The 19539-nt window shown below is 38.8% G+C and overlaps 4 protein-coding genes across 6 annotated transcripts; 3 read left to right on the top strand and 1 right to left on the bottom strand.

The window, feature by feature from the left end:
• Nucleotides 1–580: 580 nt before the first annotated feature.
• On the top strand, nucleotides 581–1470 carry LOC311506912 (hemoglobin subunit beta-A-like). The gene is made up of 3 exons (XM_084571056.1): nucleotides 581–740; nucleotides 915–1137; nucleotides 1225–1470. The coding sequence occupies exons 1-3, from the start codon at nucleotides 649–651 to the stop codon at nucleotides 1354–1356; spliced, it is 447 nt and encodes a 148-aa protein (XP_084427182.1). The 5' UTR covers nucleotides 581–648; the 3' UTR covers nucleotides 1357–1470.
• Nucleotides 1471–4387: 2917 nt separating this feature from the next.
• Nucleotides 4388–5210, bottom strand: LOC311506801 (hemoglobin subunit alpha-A-like). The gene is made up of 3 exons (XM_084570884.1): nucleotides 5052–5210; nucleotides 4746–4953; nucleotides 4388–4639 (listed from the first exon to the last, which is right to left on the bottom strand). Exons 1-3 carry the CDS (start codon nucleotides 5144–5146, stop codon nucleotides 4511–4513), a joined length of 432 nt encoding a protein of 143 aa, XP_084427010.1. The 5' UTR covers nucleotides 5147–5210; the 3' UTR covers nucleotides 4388–4510.
• Nucleotides 5211–5614: 404 nt separating this feature from the next.
• On the top strand, nucleotides 5615–6530 carry LOC311506800 (hemoglobin subunit beta-A-like). The gene is made up of 3 exons (XM_084570883.1): nucleotides 5615–5772; nucleotides 5966–6188; nucleotides 6284–6530. The coding sequence occupies exons 1-3, from the start codon at nucleotides 5681–5683 to the stop codon at nucleotides 6413–6415; spliced, it is 447 nt and encodes a 148-aa protein (XP_084427009.1). The 5' UTR covers nucleotides 5615–5680; the 3' UTR covers nucleotides 6416–6530.
• Nucleotides 6531–7919: 1389 nt separating this feature from the next.
• On the top strand, nucleotides 7920–19510 carry nprl3 (NPR3-like, GATOR1 complex subunit). 3 transcript variants are annotated; one of them, XM_084570624.1, is made up of 14 exons: nucleotides 7920–8328; nucleotides 8813–8882; nucleotides 10713–10751; nucleotides 11471–11603; nucleotides 12779–12853; nucleotides 14151–14304; nucleotides 14434–14515; nucleotides 14613–14750; nucleotides 15848–16004; nucleotides 16468–16574; nucleotides 16830–16959; nucleotides 17405–17594; nucleotides 17689–17881; nucleotides 18859–19510. In XM_084570624.1, the coding sequence occupies exons 1-14, from the start codon at nucleotides 8133–8135 to the stop codon at nucleotides 19022–19024; spliced, it is 1830 nt and encodes a 609-aa protein (XP_084426750.1). In that variant the 5' UTR covers nucleotides 7920–8132; the 3' UTR covers nucleotides 19025–19510. The 3 variants fall into 3 exon arrangements, with proteins under 3 accessions (XP_084426750.1, XP_084426751.1, XP_084426752.1); XM_084570625.1 differs by having other exon boundaries at nucleotides 14437–14515; nucleotides 18859–19508; XM_084570626.1 differs by lacking the exon at nucleotides 10713–10751.
• The last annotated feature ends 29 nt before the right edge of the window (nucleotides 19511–19539 follow it).

The following is a 19539-nucleotide window of genomic DNA, read 5'->3' as shown; positions in this document are numbered from 1 at the left end:
ATGAAACCAAACTGCACCACACCCAGTATCAAATCCAAACCACACCTCCATGAAAGAAATGGCCAAAAGTTAGTTCTGGAGATTAACCACTCCCTGATCTGAGATTATTAATCTGTTACTTTACATGATAAATAAATAAATAATAAATATCACAAATGTTATTTTGGTGGCACATATTCAAAATGACAAAAATGGGTTTTACAATGAACGACAGAACCATTTAAAAAGAAATATTAAACGGAGTCGTTAGTCATGTAATTATTAATACTTGTCGATATATTTCGATTTAGCAACTTTTAATCCTGGCTTCAATGAACATTTATGCAAAACGTCCATTTGCAGTTGGATACTATAATTGTATAATTTAATTCCATGTGTTTTTATTACAGGTTATTAGTCTTGGCAGTGTTTTTGTTTTTTTGAAAAACACTTGCCAAGTGTTTTCCCCCTTGATCCCCCAGTACTGGCAAAGATCCGAGCTGGCTCGTTGTGGGTATCAACCCATCTTCTCTCTGACTCTGCTCCAATCAGGTGCTTCCGAGGATGGGAGGTGTGGCATTTAGAAATTAATAAAAACCTCCAAGAGACTGACGTTTTCAAAAGGTTTGTGATCAGATTTTTCTGAGAGAAATCCTTAACGCCGTCAACATGGTCGAGTGGACAGATGCCGAGCGCAGCGCCATCACATCCCTGTGGGGAAAAATTGATGTGGGTGAAATTGGACCCCAGGCTCTGACCAGGTGACCTGTCTTCTTTGATATTCACAATGATATTTTATTAATTCTTGACGTAAAATCATTATTATTATTTTTTCTGTTTAGTTCGTTCTCAACAGGATCGTCGAATACTACGATGAGTCATTTTCTTTTTTTTTAAAAAAAACGTTTTCTTTATCTTGGATCCTATTATTACAGGCTTCTGGTTGTGTATCCCTGGACTCAGAGACACTTCGCGTCATTTGGTAACCTGTCCACCAGCGCTGCCATCCTCGGAAACCCTAAGGTGGCCCAGCACGGCAAGACAGTGATGGGTGGTCTGGAAAATGCTGTGAAGAACTTGGACAACATCAAGAATGCCTATGCCAAACTGAGCGTTATGCACTCTGAGAAGCTCCACGTGGATCCTGATAACTTCAGGGTAAGTTACCATTGATGTCATCTCTCATTTTCATCCATTCTGATCTTTTCAATCAGTGTATTTAATGCTACTCTCATACCTTTGTAGGCTCTTGCTGAAATCATCAGTGTGTGTGTGGCTGCCAAGTTTGGCCCCAGTGTCTTCACCCCTGATGCCCAGGAGGCCTGGCAGAAGTTCCTGGCTGTGGTGGTCTCTGCTCTGGGCAGACAGTACCACTGAGGGTCTGGAGAGGCACTTTTGTGTGCAGCAGACTTTTTCCAGTTTCCAAAATGTCTCATCTACTGCCTTAAAGCTGTTGCACAAATGCACCTAATAAAAGTCAAATTATATAAACCTTTTTGTCTATGATCATTTGTATATTCTGAATGTAGCTATATTTATTATACATTGTCTGATTTCCCTTGTGGCGTCCTCTGCCTATTTTATTTCAGTGATCTACACAAATATCCACAATGGAGGTGTAATATATTTGGGGGCCGGGGTAATCAGATTTTTTTCTTTGTTGAATTCCAGTCTATGAACCTTCTTAGACCACCAGTCCACTACAACGGTTGAATAGTTACAGTTCTATGAGCTTAGAACTAAACATGGGTACTATATGACTGAATAAAAGAGCCAATCGGCTACTGTGGTATATAAACTGACCTGTTTGTAAAGGATGATTTGCTTGCAGCCTCAGAACATATGAAGTTGGTTGGCCATACCTGTTTCTGCATTTGAGATAAAAAAAAATGTCATAAGAGAATGTATCTATGCTGCTAAGTTATTCACTCTTTTGTAATACCTTATCCTTGTAAACACAATGTTGCTGGTTAATCTGCCCTCTTTGAAAATGTACGATTTGGCACCAGTGGGTGGGGTCATCTGAAATTAATGATAACGCTGCATCAAAAATAATCATGTGCCAAAAGCTGAGAATATTTGCCAATTCACACCAAGTGTCAGTACTAATCTTTCATGTCAGCTTGTCCAGCCTGGTCATGACTGAAAAGTTGACCAAAACATTACTTGGGCGTAGTGACTTTTATCTTGGATCTATGGCGCATTATTAAATAAACTTCAAAATTAAAATTTAACAACCTAAAACTAAATCCTACAACACAAAGTTATCGCGTCTCCATGTGTCTAAGCTTTCTCATAGGCCCTGCTGCCATTTGCACACACTCTCTTATCTGAACTGGTGATAATTAAGCAAGACTCTAAAGCTCTTTATGTTGTTTTGCTTGTGAGAATACAGGACCATCACCTTCTCTAACAAGTGGAATAATTCTTATCTCATGTCTGGCTTTTTCTCAGAATACAAGGGAAAGTGGCAAAAGAAAGAGATCAAACTTTCATAACACATCATGAAAGGTCCAGCATAATATGAAGCGATCTCAGACATATTTAAGATGTTTAAAAAAAAACGACAACAACCAGGAAGTCATTTTAATATATTCTTTGAAATATGTTACTGTGGGAGAAATTCCCCAGAAGAAGCAATGTCTCAATTTACCAAACATATCAGTGAAAAATCATTTTTGTGTCAGTGACAACACAATGGTGAATCCTCCTGGGATAAATGCCCTGCACAATTAATTTTTTGACAAAAGCCTATAGAAAATAGTGACATTGAGCACTGTAATAGATTTCAAGTTGGTTAAACTCTCTGCCTTAAAAATGTGAGTAAACCCAACTTGAAGAAAACCTCTGTTTGAATTCAAAAAGCTGTTATGACCAATGTTTCAACCTGATGAGTTAAAACAACTCATTAGATTACATTATCCACTGAAGAAAACTCATTTTATCTTGTCAAATGAACTCACAAGTCCTCTCTATTTCAACTGAACAACCTATTATTCATATTGTTTGTCATTTTAAGTTAAATGCACAAATGTTTTTGTTTCTACTTAGATTTCTCATCTTGACCGCTAATGGCAGGTTTTAAAGTTTACCTAAACTTCAGACAGATTTATCTTGTTTGTTCAAAAGTGTAGCATTTAGTTTAAAGTATACTGACAAGATTTACAAAGGTTTGGCATTTGAATCAGTGCCCTCACCTTATGCCGTTTAGACAGGAGGATTTGATCCAGCAAAGACTTTGGGGAATGGTCTCTAAAACACACCCATCCATAATGCTTATGATGCCAGTATTTTTGCTGATGTTGCAATACCGTGGTTTAATCCTCTGTAGAGCCTTGCTTTAAAGGTATTGCCATTTTTTTGTGATAATTCTGTCCGTTTAAAAAAAAAAAAAAAAATCGAAAATGGCTGCAGCCTCTATATTTCCCAGTGTATTTTTTCTCCATCACCCCACCCCCATGGCTTTTTTTTTTTTTTTTTTTTTTTTTTCAACTCAGATCTAAAATACATTAGTTAGTGCTGGGGGAACAGCTTTACAGCCAGTGACGCCAACAGACTGAACAAACTGATCAGGAAGGCTGGTTCTATCATTGGCTGCAGACAGGACACTTTTGAATAAGTGGTGGAGAAGAGGACTCTGAACAAACTGTTATCAGTCATGGATAACCCTGATCACCCTCTCCACCACACAATAGACAGACAACGGAGCACCTTCTCCAGAAGGCTCAGACAACTTCGTTGTCTCAAAGAACGCTACAGGAAATCTTTCCTGCCCCAAGCCATCAGTCTGTACAACTCCTCATCTGTGTGTGACAGATGACACTCTGGACTTTTGTTTTTTCTTGCACATTTGCACGTGCTTGTTTGGTTATTGGTTGTAAATTTTTAATCTTACCTAAATTCAGTACACCTCTTTGCAATCTAATTTAACATTTTTTTAATATTCACTTATTCACAATTTTGTTAATATTGTGTATACTTTTTGTTCTTTTTTTAGTTCTCTATTTTTATTGTTGATTTTTAGCTTTTGTTATATTTATGTATGGTTGAATGCCTGTACATTGCTGCTGCAACAGAGAAATTTCCACATTTGGGATTAATAAAGAAACTATCTAGTTAAATGAACACGGACAAAAGCCACACGAAGTCCAGTCAATTGATTATTTATTTTTTGAAAACTTGTAAAATGGAGTTCAATATCAAAAACTCTTCATGACACTTGGAGTTAAAGAGAAGAAAAAAGGGTTCACTATGAGGCTGTGGTGTGTTATAGTGAGGGTTTCAGAAGTGTATCTGTTGGGTTATTATTTTAACTGATGAAAAAAACGCGATCATAAGAGAGAATTAGGCTCAACTCATCTTAGATCTTAAAAATGTGAAGATGTGTCAGGAATGAGCAAAAGACAACTTTTGTGAACATTTCGATTTTATTCAATTTATTCATCATGTGCTGCCCAAGTTGGGCGTTGACAATTCTGCAGATGGCATGCTGCGTTTTTTTCGCAGTCCATGCGTTTGGATCGCTGGACTTTTAGCGGTATCTCTCGGACAGAGCCAGAGCCACGTTCTGCAGGAACTTGTCGACAGAGACGTGAACATCTGCAGTGAAGTCTGCCGGGAATAACATGGCCGTCACCAAGATGATGTTGTGGGCCAGGATCTGCCGTGCGAGAAACACACATGTAAAGTCAGGAGCAAACACCTCAGTATACTGAATGATGATAGGCGTTTATATGGTTCATTGATCGTTCTTCCACGGAGCTTACCCTAAAGTTGGCAGGGTCCACTCTGAGCTTGGAGGCATGCAGCTCGCTGAGGCTGGACAGGGCGCCAGTAAGGTCATCCATCTTTCCCACGGCGTCTCCAACGGCCGCCATGATGGTCGCACCATGCTTTCTCACCTGAGCGGAGCCAGGGCTCAGATCAGTCCAGTGCGAAAAGTAGGTCTTGGTCTGAGGATATGAAGTCAGTGTCCTGTAAAAACGTGGATGGAAGAGATGAAAATATAAAGATGTTATTAGAAAACAAAAGAAAATGATGTTAAGTGGAAGTATTAAATAAAGAAAACTAACCTGACGAGAGCCTCAGCTCCAATTTCAGCGGACTTCGAGGACGCTTTGGCCCAGAAAGCCTTCACCACGGCCTTGTCTTTTCCAGAGAGACTCATGTCTGCTTTTTCTAAGTAGCACTCTGTTAGAAAATTCAGGTGAGGACGATTTGGAACTGTCCCTTTTTATATGAAACCAAACTGCACCACACCCAGTATCAAATCCAAACCACACCTCCATGAAAGAAATGGCCAAAAGTTAGTTCTGGAGATTAACCACTCCCTGCTCTGAGATAGGATATATCTTTTATTAATCTGTCACTTTACATGATAAATATCATAAATGTCGTGCTTTTTATGCATGTTTAACTTCCGTCACATGGCGTTTTTATTACAGGTTAGTCTTGGCAGTGTTTTTGTTTTTTGAAAATCACTTGCCAAGTGTTTTTTCCCCCTTGATCCCCCAGTACTGGCAAAGATCCGATCTGGCTCGTTGTGGGTAACAACCCATCTTCTCTCTGACTCTGCTCCAATCAGGTGCTTCCGAGGATGGGAGGTGTGGCATTTGGAAATTAATAAAAACCACTAAGTGACTGACTTTCGCAAAAGGTTTGTGATCAGATTTTTCTGAGAGAAATCCTTAACTTCGTCAACATGGTCGAGTGGACAGATGCCGAGCGCAGCACCATCACATCCTTGTGGGGAAAAATTGATGTGGGTGAAATTGGACCCCAGGCTCTGACCAGGTGACCTGTCTTCTTTGATATTCATTCTGATATTTTATTAATTCTTGACGTTATATATATATATATATATATATATATATATATATATATATTGTTTAGTTCGTTGTCATTCTCAACAGGAATATATGATGAGTCATTTTCTTTCTTTTCTTTTCTTTTTTTTTAACTTTTATCATAAATTCTTTTATTTCAGGCTTCTGATTGTGTATCCCTGGACTCAGAGACACTTCGCGTCATTTGGTAACCTGTCCACCAGCGCTGCCATCCTCGGAAACCCTAAGGTGGCCCAGCACGGCAAGACAGTGATGGGTGGTCTGGAAAATGCTGTGAAGAACTTGGACAACATCAAGAGTGCCTATGCCAAACTGAGCGTTATGCACTCTGAGAAGCTCCACGTGGATCCTGATAACTTCAGGGTAAGTCACCATTGAAGTCATCTCTTATTTTCATCGATTCTGATCTTTTTAATCACTGTCTTTAATGCTGCTCTCATACTTTCTTCTCATTGCAGGCTCTTGCTGATATCATCAGTGTGTGTGTGGCTGCCAAGTTCGGCCCCAGTGTCTTCACCGCTGATGCCCAGGAGGCCTGGCAGAAGTTCCTGGCTGTGGTGGTCTCTGCTCTGGGCAGACAGTACCACTGAGGGTCTGGAGAGGCACTTTTGTGTGCAGCAGACTTTTTCCAGTTTCCAAAATTTCTCATCTACTGCCTTAAAGCTGTTGCACAAATGCACCTAATAAAAGTCAAATGAAATAAACCTCTTTGTCTATGATCATTTGTATATTGTATATTTTAAATGATTTCCTTGAAGGATTAATAAAGTATTGTGATTCTGATATTGTGAATACAGCTATATTTATTGTTCATTATTCGATTTCCCTTGTGACTTCCTCTACCTATTTTATGACAATGATATGCACAAGTGTCCATAAACAGTTTTGGTGTTACGGTGTAATATAGAGAAGTTCAAGAGTAATCAGATTTTTTTCTTTGTTGAATTCCAGTCTATTAAAGCCACACTTTCAGTCAGTGAGACTAAACCGTATTAGTCCACTAAGATCTAAACATGGGTACTATAAGATAGAATAAAAGAGCCAGTAGGCTACTGTGGTAACTGACCTGTTTGTAAAGGAGGATTTGATTGCAGAACATATGAAGTTGGTTGACCATACCTGTTTCAGCATTTGAGATAAAATATGTCATAAGGGAATGTATCTATGCTGGTAAGTTATTTACCCTTTTAATGCTTTATCCTTGTAAACGCAGTGTTGCCGGTTATGGTGCCTTCTTTGAAAATGTACAATTTGGCATCAATGGGCGAGGTGGGGTCATTTGAAATGAATGATAACACCGAATCAAAAATATCATGTGCCAAAAGCTGAGAATATTTGCCAATTTACACCAAGTGTCAGTACTTACTGGCAGTATCTTTCATGTCAGCTTGTCCAGCCTGGCCATGACTGAAAAGTTGACCAAACCATCACTTGTGCATAGTGACTTTCATCTTAGATGTGTAAATTATTTTAGAGCACACATCAATGCAAAGCAATTCTTTGCATTCATTCAGTTGTATGCATGTCATAAAATAATAATAATAAAAAAAAATATATTTATTATAGGTTAGTTTTTTATTTGCAATTTTTTGGATGCAGTCTAGGTTATAGTGCATCTGTGCATATGTGCCCCTCAGTCTGACTGAACAGTGCCCATTGAGATTGATATTATAAACGAAAGGGAGGACTCTGGGGGACCTTGCATTATGAGATAATGTCTCAAAGGCCTGTGTTGGAACCTAGGTGCACAATCTCAAAGTAATTGTGATTGTATTTATTTATTTTAAAGATTAACAGAACAATTTATTCTTATGGTAAAGTTGTATTAGCTTTCTGCATGTTTTGACAATCTGCACTGCCAATTGTTTTATTTTTTTTTTTATTTTTTTTTTCAATGTAGCATTGGCTTAATATTTTTCTTAATATGTTTTCAGACATTAAACACTAAGTGATCAAAGGTATAAGATAGATAGACAACCAACGTAAGCAATAGGCGGTAAATGCAGTTGCTGAAGCAGGGGAGGGGGGGGGGGGGGGGGTCTTTTAACAGCTCCAACCTTAGTTCCAGTCGAACGTTTTTCAAGGTAACACAAAACAAAAGCAGCAGTGTACTGGATGTCCGTCCTTTAGGGTTCACTCAGGCCTCGAAGTTAATTCTACTCAGACTTGTAATTTGTCTAGGCTCGGTGTATATGCATGTACATTAACGTGAAGACGAGCTCCGTCTGAGACAAGCTAAGTTCACCGTGTGGCCGCAGCCACACTTTGCTGTGTCGCGGCTAACTTACAGTTAGCTAGAATGCTAACATGATGCTCAACCCTTCGGCCGGGTTACCAGATGACCGAAGATCCATGTACAGTCAGTCCCAAAATAGCGCATACAAAAGCGGCGACAAAACTAGCCCTATCAGCGTCATACTGGTTAGCTCTGGCAGCCGAGGGAACAAACTACTATTTCGATATCCTTTTCAAAGAGTCGCTGAATGCCCGTCATCTCTTTCAGGTAGGCGTAGCATTAGCATCATCGACACAAACAAACACCCAGTTGTTACTTTCAATGAACCCCCTGCGTTCCTGGCATCGCATTCATGTTACTACACATTTACAGGGGAGGTGTAACAAACACATCGCAATATAATCCAAAACAACAGATACGTTTTGTTGTAATTGTGATGTTGCTATAAGTGTTAGCTATATCAACTTGTTTCCACTGTTCCTCTTTCGCACCAACATATTTCCTGTTCTGTTCTTGCTGTACATGACAACTGCTTTAGTGACACATACAAGTTCCTATGAAGACCCTTATCAGCAACAAGCTGTGGTCTTATGCAGTAAAAGAGCATCACAAGGCGTGTCTCACAAAAGCCTGAAAGATCAGTGTCAAATCAATATCATGTTTGTTGTGTTTCTCCCCTTGGTTAAATTTATCCCACTGTGTATTTGTTAATGTCAAGCCATAGTGACTAATTCTGATTTCTGTCCTCAAGCAAAACAACGGAGTCCATATGCGCTGAACACAGCTGGGGATGTTCTTGATGATCAAGATGGCGATTCAAGGTATTTTTTGGTCTTTATATAATATTCATGGCTTTTCAAATTGATTATAATCGACAGAGCCCACTCTGAGATCCAAATGAGCTTCTTAAGCTCATTACGCCCCCCTTCCCATCTTTTTCCCCCTCCAAAAAACAGAATAGGGTCACAGAGTTGATTTAGACCACGTGGCTGAGCATTATTTAACTACCTATAACAAAGTCCTGTGTCTAACCTTTGCCATAGCCCCAGCTGATGTCCATCATAGAGTGAATCATAATTACATTTAGCATGTTAGCAAATGTTAACAATTCAGGGTTTTTTCATTAGTCAAGAAAATGCAAATATGTGTTTAACATATCATAGAGTTGTGTAATTAAAGTGTATGAAAGCAGCTTTCATTTGTTGTTTATGATATAATCTATTCTTGTATTTACTGCACAGTCAGTGGTAATCAGTGAATATATTCACTCACACAAACTTATGGCATATGGAAAAAACAAGAACATTACATATATTGGCAAGGCTATTCTATAAAATAATCGCAAATAGTAGTGTGACAGTTTCACAGACCAAACTTCCAAAAACTTGTCCATTTTGAAGCGGATGTCCTGCAGTTTAAATAAAACAAATGGAGAGATGCAGCACATAGTGAGCAGCCACTACTGACTGAGGCAGATGAAACATGAACAGGGTAAAGCTGAAATCCCTACCTGTTTGCAACAGTGGTGTTGATGGCTGTCAAAAATACATACAGCAATGCCCTTCCAGTCTTATCTGTTCTTCATCTTGCTGCCACTTCACAGACAGTAATGCTGGTCAGTTGTCAGTCACTGGGCCATTAGAAATAGCCAATTCAAATTTACAAGCATAACTAGATATAACTGGGAAAAGATGATAGATTCTCCCCCTCAAATATTGCCTTTTGACACTATTTGTTACAGGCTTTTATTGCTTATGCTTATGATTTGTGTCATTTTAGCTGTTTACCAAAACATACTGAAGTTACAACCACAAGTCCATGGCCTTAAAGTCCAGACTCTCAGCTTGTACTGTACAAATTGTACAAATTGACTACCAACTGAGTCTAATCTGGCCTTATATTCTTGAGGTTTATGATGGTGTGCAAACCATTCGCAGACCTCAGGAAGAAACCGTGTGGTGAACCCTTTAGTGATGTCTTCTTGTTACAATAGACTTGGATGAGGATATGCATATCTCCTAGAGAGTGTTTTTTGCTTGTCTGCATGTTGTGAAGGAGTTTTTTTTACCATGGGAACTATCCTGAGCTTATCCACCACTGTTTTGTTCTCGATTCTTTCTTTTTTTTTTTTTGTTGCTGAGCTCACCGGTACATTCTTTCTTTCTCAGAATGAACCAAACGGCTGGTTTGGTCACTCCTCTTGTTCCTGCTATGAATTTGTTTTGTTTTTGTAGCCAGGTCATGGCCAGTTTCACTTCCATTGAAAGCCCCTTTGAACACATGTTGTGGGTCAACACAAAAACACCATTAATTCATGAAGAATGAAAGAAGCTATTTCCCCCATCTGTCCATTAAACAGCCTTTGAGCCAAGTGTCTTATTACATACGAGCCTCTGAAAGTAGCGGGCCGTGTGTAAAAACGTTTTTTATTCCTGCACATTTTAGGGACATTAATAACGTTAGGATGTAATCAAGCCCAAACTAGTAATTTGCTTGACTCAACATGCAGACCAGCATTTTCACCTCACAGTATCACATGTTTGTTCGGGTTATTTTGATGTCCATTTTATGCATTTAGCCCAACTGTGTGTTGCATTTTCCCTTTTGTTTGCTTTTTTTCTTCTTTTTTTGTGGCCCAATTCCCATTTCAGAGAACAAACTCCACTAACTGACGAACAGTTGGTAGCAGGGTAAGATCAAATCATTCTAAACCACCTTTCCTTCGCTTAGATCACCCCTGTCTTTTTTATCCCCTTCTTTCCCTTTTTTTGTGTCCTGTATGGATCTCCAACCCTAATCTTAGTTAAAAAGCCTTGTAAATGATCAATAGAGGATGAATCGGTGCTTGGGTTTCCAAAAAAAATAAAAAAATGTGTTTAAAACTATAATTTAAGTGTTAATTAGTCTTGAATACATTACCTTTAGCATATAGACTCAGCTTTACAGAACAAAATTCAAATCAAATCCAAATTACAAGAAAGTAACGACACATTCTTTTCAAATTGTGGTGGTGGAGTAACTCCATAGTGTGTTTAATTTTTTTTTCCTGAATATTCACACCTTAATTTTTATCCCTTTGGTTGCAGCATGAGTTACTTTAGTCAAACCAGCATGAGTCTTTCACATTCTTCATTCATATGGCGATTTCACTTTTTCTGCAAGGAGAATTCTCCCTCTTTTCTCCTCTCCAGTAGACACACACACGCTTTTTTTTTTTTAATTTATACTCTGATTGTTGAATTACACCACAGACAGATGCATCTGATTAATGCAACCCCTCTTATAGACAGGAATGTGTAAGAAAACCGAGCTAATTTGAACTTCCTCACTAGTCTCAGCTGCTTCTGTGCTCTAACCTCTCATCCCACCCTGCACAGTTTCTTACTGCGTCCTGGATGCATTCTTTCAGGTTCTCGGACATCATCCTGGCCACCATCCTGGCCACCAAATCGGATATGTGCGGCAAGAAGTTTGAACTGAAGATAGACAATGTTCGATTTGTGGGTCACCCTACCCTCCTTCAGCATCCCCCCATCATTCAGGTGGGAGCAAATGAAACCCAATAAAAAGATTCAGCAATTCCTTCTGGTTGGGGCCAGAATGTGTAAACCAAATGGTTATTCAGTTCACACAGCTTGATAAGAAAACTAGCATGGCTTACTCTCTTCCTCCCCCATCTGGTGAAAAATATATACATATACTTTATATACCATAAAATATTATAGTGAATTCAAACTAGTTCTGCATAGAACTAGAGAATAGCAGATCAAGTGGAATATTATGGAGTATCACTACAAAGGTTAAGTTGTAGCTATATTTGTGATGTGTGTTTTACAGTAGCTTTATAAGACACTGTATTAAATAACAGTAAAAAAAAAAGTGAACAGTGCTATCTTGGATTATCTTATCTTTATCAGAATTGTTGTTCATTTACGAAAGTCTATTGTTGATAATTAAAAAATGTCTCTTTGATTAACAACTTTTATTTCTCCACAATCCTTTAAATTCAGTGTATGTCTTAACACCAGTGGTGCCCCCTACTGAGTTTTTTTAGCCCAATTGTTCACAGCCTGTGTTACTAAGATGATGGTATTTCATACTGGGGTGGAGTCTGTTACAAGATGTGAAAAACACAAAGCAATTAATTATTATTTCTTTATAAAACCCACCAGCGAAACTTATAGAAACAGCTTAATTATTCTGTCATGCAATACAGCCACACCTACTGGAAACATAAGTCTCAGTCTGACCTGAACACTTCTATTTCTGTTAAGCTTAATGTATGTACAGTTACCGTACAGAGCTGTGTGACATTGTGTGTATGCAGCTTTTATTGTTTCCACCCTTAAACATTTTGCAGTTCATTGTTTCAATCATATTATGTTGCAAACATTCTCCTATCAAATGAGAAACCTGAAGCCAGTCTTTGTTGAATATGTTTTTCCAAATTAGACAATTTACTTTGTCACCATGAAAAAAATTAAATAAAAAAATTTATCACAAAATAAGACATTTGAATTAGTTTTGTTTGTTACTAAACTGAAAGGTGAGTGGTTTATTTTTTGACGTTAAACTTAGTGAACAATTCTATTAATTCTATTAATAATAAAAATGTTCCTGTGCTATATTTGTGAGCCGAAGTATTGACCATTGCATTTTATTGTAAAGCTTTTCTTATTTTTGCACGTTGTGAAAAATATGTCTTCTCTCTGTGCAGGTGTCTAAAACGGATCCTTCGCCTAAGAGAGAAATGCCAACAATGATCTTATTTAATGTAGTGTTTGCACTAAGGGTATGTAAACAAACGTCAATTCAAAATACATGTTTGCTAAGTAGGAATATGAATATCATATTCAAGAGTGAATTCATAATTACATTTTAATGATGTTATACTGAGGTTAACTTGCTGTGGGTGGGACACTTTGGTTTTGTGTTCTGTTAATCTGTGTGTTTGGTGAATGGGAGGCTTGTGTGTGTGTGTGACTGATAATATTCCAGTATACTCTATCTGTCAGTGCATGGGAGGACAGAGGGAGGAGGGGCCAGTTTATTATGCTTAATCATGCACCCCAACAAGGCAGAGCCCGTTCCTGCCCATGCTGAGTCACTATACCCAGTAATTCCAGTATAGCTGTGAGGGGGACGAAAAGTGCTTGGTCATGTTTAGTCTGCCCTGCAACTGCATACTTGTACTGTGGAAATTTCCAAAAGAACACCAGTGTGACTGTCATTATTATTTTTTATTATTTTCATATGGCCACCAGTTAACAGTTATTTTATTATCATTCTATTCAGCAACTCATGTGGTATTGTTTTTATATTCGTTATGTAATGAAACTATGACAGCTGATCTGTTAACCTTGTCCGAGAGATGATTTCTTAATTTGTTTTTTTGTTCTCATTTAAATACTTGAGGGGGTCAGAACATAAGGATAATCTCTCAATAGATTGCTGTGCAATGCAACCGCACGGCTATTTGACTAAAATATACAACAGACATGAGTATGTTAAAGGTAAAGTCAGTCTAAACATATAATTAATATACAGTATATAATTGCAGGGGGTTTAATTGGATTGTATCTTGTATTTTTCTGTTGAATATATATAGTAAATCATAAGATTAGATTGTCATTGTGCTGAGTACAGAACCAATAAAATACAATTAGCATCTAACCAGAAATGCAAACAAGGTATTATTTACATAAAGTTCTGGTATGTACAGAGGCGACAGTACTCGTAAGTAAGTGGTTCTTTGTTCTACAGTATCTACACAGTTAGAGAAGTATATACAGTTGTGTTATGTACAGAATGTACAGGGTAACAGATTATTTACAGGATATTTACAGAATATGAACAGTATGTACATAGTTGACAATGGGAGTGGTGGGAATTTCTTGAATATTAAAGGCAGATATATGTTTGATAGTTTAAAAAAACAATAGGCTGGACATTTTGATGTAAACAGAGCTACAAATGAAGGCCCAATGTTGTAAATGCAGTAATCAGTCATTTATATACGTGATACTAACTCTTTTTTGTAAGTTACGTTGTATAAAAACAAATCTGTCTTTCAATGTTGGCCTCTACAGGCGAATGCTGACCCGTCCGTCATCAGCTGCATGCACAACCTGTCACGGCGCATCGCCATCGCCCTGCAGCACGAGGAGCGCCGCTGCCAGTACCTGACCCGAGAGGCCAAGCTGATGCTGGCCGTCCAGGATGAGATTACCACCATGACAGAGAGTGAGAACAACCGTCAGATTTGCAAACTCTGCTTTGTCTCTGTCAAATAGTGTCATAGAATATTTGCATTTCCTGACATATTTAATGCAGCTTGTATGCGTGCTATTAAAAAGTATCTCCTGATGTCAGCAGATGGAAGCCCCCAGTCCCCGTTTAGACAAATTCTTCCAAAATGTAAGCTAGCCAGGGACCTGAAGGAGGCTTACGACAGGTGTGTGATTGAGCACAAATGTATTTGTTTAGTTCATTTCTTTTCTGTGCAATATATATTGAATATAAGGCTTATCCTGTTATTGATGGGTTTTCAGCCTTTGTACGACCGGTGTGGTGCGACTACATATAAACAACTGGCTAGAGGTCAGCTTCTGTTTGCCACACAAGATCCACAGGATTGGCGGTAACCACATTCCCCCAGAGGCATTAGAGCGCAGCCTTAAAGCTATAAGGTATACTTGAACTCTTTATGCACTGTTGTTCTTCATACACATTTTATTTTACAAGCAAAATAACATGTTTACAAGAAGTCACTCAGGGAAAGCCCCTGTTTCTACACTGTGCAAAATAAAACTTAAAATTACATTTCTGGCAACACCCCAATCAGCATTAGTAGACCGTGATACTAAAAATGGCCTATCGCAACCAACCACTGGTACCCCACCCAACAGCCCCTTCTCAGCTCATAAACTCATGTAGGAATCTGCTAATCTTTTTGCTTTTTGTTTTTCCCCACATAAGTCTGTTTCTGTGTTTAAAATTATTTTTATATTAATGACCACATGTACAATGTAAGACACTGATAGCTTTTATATATTAGTTAACAATATTAGTTACTGCAGATTCTTACATTTTAACCTCAAATGTCTTTTGAGGAAAAAAATAACTTGATGACAATTGCTTCCTTTATATGCCCTTATGTTTATATTGTTTATACATGATCTTCTTAATTCATTTAATGATTTTAATGCTAATAATTTGTTGAGTTGATTCGGTTGCATGTCATGCAAAACACAAGAAAAAGAAGAAAAACACTTGTCAAAGTGAAAACCTGGGACACACATACTTCGCCTGAGTGGCTCATTTACATAACTACCAATAAGCATTGCAAAAATCCCTCAGGATCTCTATTGTTGGATGCAGTGTTGATCTGCAGACACTCTAAATTTAACATCTAATCAACCACCTGTTGTGAGCTCAGATGTTGACTTGCAGTCTATAGCCTCAGAGTTTTCTGTGAGCCACACTGCCACCTATTGTCACGTCAGCATACTTGCTGTGGTTTGGCTCAAAATCCAAGTGTGTTTTATTTCTGCATCTTGAAGCTGAACAAAACATGCAAATGAGAAATTAATGTGAGTACAGTTTAGACTTGAAATTCTAATAATTTGAAATATATTTTTAATGTTTAATTATTAAGGTTTGTATATGAATACACGTATAGACCATTCGCTTGTACAGATTGGTACTACACCTAATTCCTGCTGGTTTCTCTCTAATAAGGAGATCGTATTGATTCAGAGGCTGTATTATATGTTTGACCCTGCAGACCCTATCATGCCCTGCTGCTGCTGGAAAGTGAGAAGGCTCTTCTTAGCCAGCTTCCACTGGACTGCTCCCCTGCGATGGTGCGCCTCATCAAAACGTGCTCAGCAGTGAAAAACCTGCAGCAACTCGCCCAGGACGCTGACCTGGCCTTACTTCAGGTGCAGAATTGTCGCACTACTGTAATAATATATGCCTCAGACGTTATATCAAATTTGAATTAAGAAAGAAATCTGGATTTAGATTTAATTTGGTGATTGCTGTGCATGTCAAAATAATTTTCTTTTATATGCAATGCAAAAAATAATGTGCATTTCATTCACACATGTATAATATAGAATCATCTAAATTCCTGCTCCTTTGGCTGTATGTGGCAGTTAAACACTAAGAAAATGTGAAAAGGAAGCAATATGTACAACAATTAACCTGATATTGCATCTACTGTGTAATACCACAGGGGCTACTGTATTAATGGGGTCTTACTGCCATCTAGTGGTCAATGTATATAATGCAAAACTATGAACTTTCCATGTGTAGCTCAAGGTGTTATTTCAGTTGCATTTGTATATTTAGATCTTGTTACTTCCTATTATACAGATGACTTAAAAATATTTCCTCTCTCAGATCTTTCAAATAGCTGCCCACTTGGTTTATTGGGGTAAGGCGATCATCATCTACCCGCTGTGTGAGAATAACGTCTACATGCTGTCTCCTCATGCCAACATCTGCCTGTGAGTATCTGTGAAGTGATGGTTGTCCATGCCTTTGTCTCATAAAGGCTTAATTATCCTTTTAACATTAAATGGTGATTTCTAAAACCTCTGATTGTTAAATCAGAGGTTAAATTACCATACAATGTGTTTTTAAGATTGAGTCACTGACAGCAGTTTTCTTCTGACTAGACTTTCAGCACATTGTAGAATTAATTCAAAGAAGCCAAAACGCTCAATGTTGTAGAACTGTTTGTGCCATTTCTCCCCGAATAGATACTCCCCACTGGCCGAGCAGTTTGCCAAGCAGTTTCCTGGTCATGATCTGCCCTCCATGTTAGCCAAGTTCTCCCTTCCTGTCTCACTAGCAGAGTTCAGAAACCCACTGGAAGCTCCTGCACAGGAGGTAGGATTATTCAGTCACAGTCCTCCTGGTTTTACATTTTAAATGGTTTCCCATCATGTTAGTGAAGTAAAAGAATGACAGAGAAATAAACAATGGGATGTTATGAAAAATGTTTTTTAGGTTATTGCCCACTATTTATAGGGATATTACTGTATTTTAAGAGCAGGACCATTTGGTTCTCCAACACACTTGTTTGGGCAGAGCCGTTGTGGGTGAATTATACATGACAAAGGGACATCAACTCCAGCGTCTACATCCTCCATTTTTCATGAGAACAAGATCAGAGCCAAGGCTCTTTCTTCTGGCTCTATTTTGAGTTCATATGGCACCCAAGGCAGATTTAGAACACATTTGACCTGGTTACATGAGCATGTTCAGTTTTTACTTGCTCGATGTTTAGCTTTTGCCCACTTGTTAAGCCGTTTGCTGCCCTGCTCCTGTGCAGGCACAGCTGATCCAGATGGTGGTGTGGATGCTCCAGCGCCGCCTGCTGATCCAGCTGCACACTTACGTTTGTCTGTTGGTGCCGCCCAGTGAGAATGAGCCTGGGCTGAGGGACGAAGACCTTCCACTGGCTGCCCGAGTAGGAGGCCGCAGTCTCAGCACCCCAAGTGCTCTCAGTTTTGGTTCACCTAGTATGTCCTCCTCAGTTCTCTTCTCTGCTTCTGCACTTACACTTGTGCCAGCTCATACATAATCTATGGCTGTCTGTCGTCCACTTGTGTGCAGCAAGCAGTGATGACATGACCTTAACCAGTCCCAGTATGGACAACTCCAGTGCAGAGCTGTTACCTGGTGGAGATTCTCCACTCAACAAGAGGATGACAGAGACGTTGCTTGCCAGCCTGTCAGAGCATGAGAGGCAGGTTATTCTTAACATCCCTGCTGCACAAAATCCAGAGGATCTGCGGATGTTTGCCAGGTAACTAAGTTTTCTTCTAACAGACAACCAGAGTATATTCTGTGCTTTCATGTTCCTTAATCTCCCTGTTATTCTTGGGAGCAAATGGATGACACTTTTGCTGTGATGGAAGAAGATCCTCCACAATGTCCAGAATAGCGGCAGTCTGTGTCAAAACTAAAACATTTGACAGCAGGACACAGATTGTTGGTTATAAAGAGTGTTTCGCACAAAATTTCATGAGACCCTGGCTTTTATTTTTGTTTGTTTTTTTGGGAGGAAGTGTCGGGGGGTGTTATCCCAACTATTACAAACTATTTATACGGTATATGGCAGAATAAGGTTATAAGTTTTATATCGGTCCATATTTAAATTACCGTAATAATGTGGATATTTGATTTAGCGACAAATAGCGGCAGTCTGTGCAGTTCATACAGTATACATGAACTCTAAACAAAATGCTTTTGAGACGTTGCATTCTTTGGGCAAAAGTAAGAACGCTGTTTGAAACGTGCAAAAATACTTCCGATTCGTTATGAGACCATGCCGGAGTAAATTAGACCCTGGTGGGCGGCCTTAGTATTAACATTTTATAGCAAACCTACACAGTGTGACTTTACTCAAGTTGATATCATAGTCTGACATATGAATTTAGAGCCATCTTGCACAGAGTGACATCTAGTAATTTGAACACATTCCCTGCTTTAATTTGGTCTATGAGGGTCCCTCAACAGATGGGATTTATTGAGCATCGTATGGATCATGACGTTATGAATCACCTTTAATTAATTCATTAATTTTCTCTCAGATAATACATATGTTTGTGCAGGCACTTTGAATTTAAAGGTATTTTAATTGCATTCACAGAATGTAACCTTGTAACCAGCGTTCTGTCCTATTGAATTGTAACATAAAATGTCATCAGCGCTTTAGATGTGAGACGTCCTGTCTCACGGTTGATTTGCACTGATAGTAAAAACCCATTTTGTCTTCTTCAGGCTGCTGCACTATTTCCGAGGACATCACCACCTGGAAGAGATTATGTACAATGAGAACATGAGGCGCTCGCAGCTTAAGACACTGTTTGACAAATTCCGCAGTGTGCTTGTGGTGACCAACCATGAGGATCCCATTATTTCAATCTTTCAGTCACCCATGGAGTAGTGGCACCGAGACGGTGTCTGCTCCCCCCCAAATGGAAAATGTACCACTTTGAGAGCAGGTAAAAGCCTGCCGTGCTCACAGCTAAGTGCTCTTGCTCAAAGATGTTGTTTTAAAACAGACAGACAGTGATTGCATTAATGTGTGCAGATTTACAAAAAATAGAAAGTATTATTCCTTCATGAGCCAAATGTTTGTTTACAATATTAAATTATTTTGTACATACCAGACATGCCTTAACGGTTCACTGTGAATATTGGGAGGATTGTGGTTTTGACTTCATCTTCCCATTTCCCAGATGTGTTAGAGCATCTGTGCCGGCCTCAGAGGGGCACAGTGAGTAATGATCATTCCAGACCTCCAGCTACCTCTCCTTAGGAATCCGAGAGGTGGAGAGAGCAAGACGGCAAGTAAGGGAAGAGTCTAAACATTAGACAGGCTGTTTTTGCTCAGAGGGAAATGAAGCGTTCCAAACATCTGTGAAATCACTAAGAGAACCATTTCCCAAGTTTGAATGT

Source organism: Chelon labrosus (genome assembly GCF_963514085.1).
Source record: "Chelon labrosus genome assembly, chromosome: 21".
Lineage (NCBI taxonomy): Eukaryota > Metazoa > Chordata > Actinopteri > Mugiliformes > Mugilidae > Chelon > Chelon labrosus.
This window is presented reverse-complemented; position numbering and strand designations above follow the sequence as displayed.

What these genes read in the sequence shown, in the direction of transcription:
- LOC311506800 (XM_084570883.1), top strand. Translation starts at nt 5,681, where the DNA reads ATGGTCGAGTGGACAGATGCCGAGCGCAGCACCATCACATCCTTGTGG. An exon ending in GGACCCCAGGCTCTGACCAG is followed by an intron (nt 5,773 to 5,965) that starts GTGACCTGTCTT and finishes CTTTTATTTCAG; the next exon opens with GCTTCTGATTGTGTATCCCT. An exon ending in TGGATCCTGATAACTTCAGG is followed by an intron (nt 6,189 to 6,283) that starts GTAAGTCACCAT and finishes TTCTCATTGCAG; the next exon opens with GCTCTTGCTGATATCATCAG.
- nprl3 (XM_084570624.1), top strand. Translation starts at nt 8,133, where the DNA reads ATGATGCTCAACCCTTCGGCCGGGTTACCAGATGACCGAAGATCCATG. An exon ending in GATCAAGATGGCGATTCAAG is followed by an intron (nt 8,883 to 10,712) that starts GTATTTTTTGGT and finishes TTCCCATTTCAG; the next exon opens with AGAACAAACTCCACTAACTG. An exon ending in ATGTAGTGTTTGCACTAAGG is followed by an intron (nt 12,854 to 14,150) that starts GTATGTAAACAA and finishes TGGCCTCTACAG; the next exon opens with GCGAATGCTGACCCGTCCGT.
- LOC311506912 (XM_084571056.1), top strand. Translation starts at nt 649, where the DNA reads ATGGTCGAGTGGACAGATGCCGAGCGCAGCGCCATCACATCCCTGTGG. An exon ending in GGACCCCAGGCTCTGACCAG is followed by an intron (nt 741 to 914) that starts GTGACCTGTCTT and finishes CTATTATTACAG; the next exon opens with GCTTCTGGTTGTGTATCCCT. An exon ending in TGGATCCTGATAACTTCAGG is followed by an intron (nt 1,138 to 1,224) that starts GTAAGTTACCAT and finishes ATACCTTTGTAG; the next exon opens with GCTCTTGCTGAAATCATCAG.
- LOC311506801 (XM_084570884.1), bottom strand. Translation starts at nt 5,146, where the DNA reads ATGAGTCTCTCTGGAAAAGACAAGGCCGTGGTGAAGGCTTTCTGGGCC. An exon ending in GGAGCTGAGGCTCTCGTCAG is followed by an intron (nt 4,954 to 5,051) that starts GTTAGTTTTCTT and finishes ACGTTTTTACAG; the next exon opens with GACACTGACTTCATATCCTC. An exon ending in TGGACCCTGCCAACTTTAGG is followed by an intron (nt 4,640 to 4,745) that starts GTAAGCTCCGTG and finishes CTCGCACGGCAG; the next exon opens with ATCCTGGCCCACAACATCAT.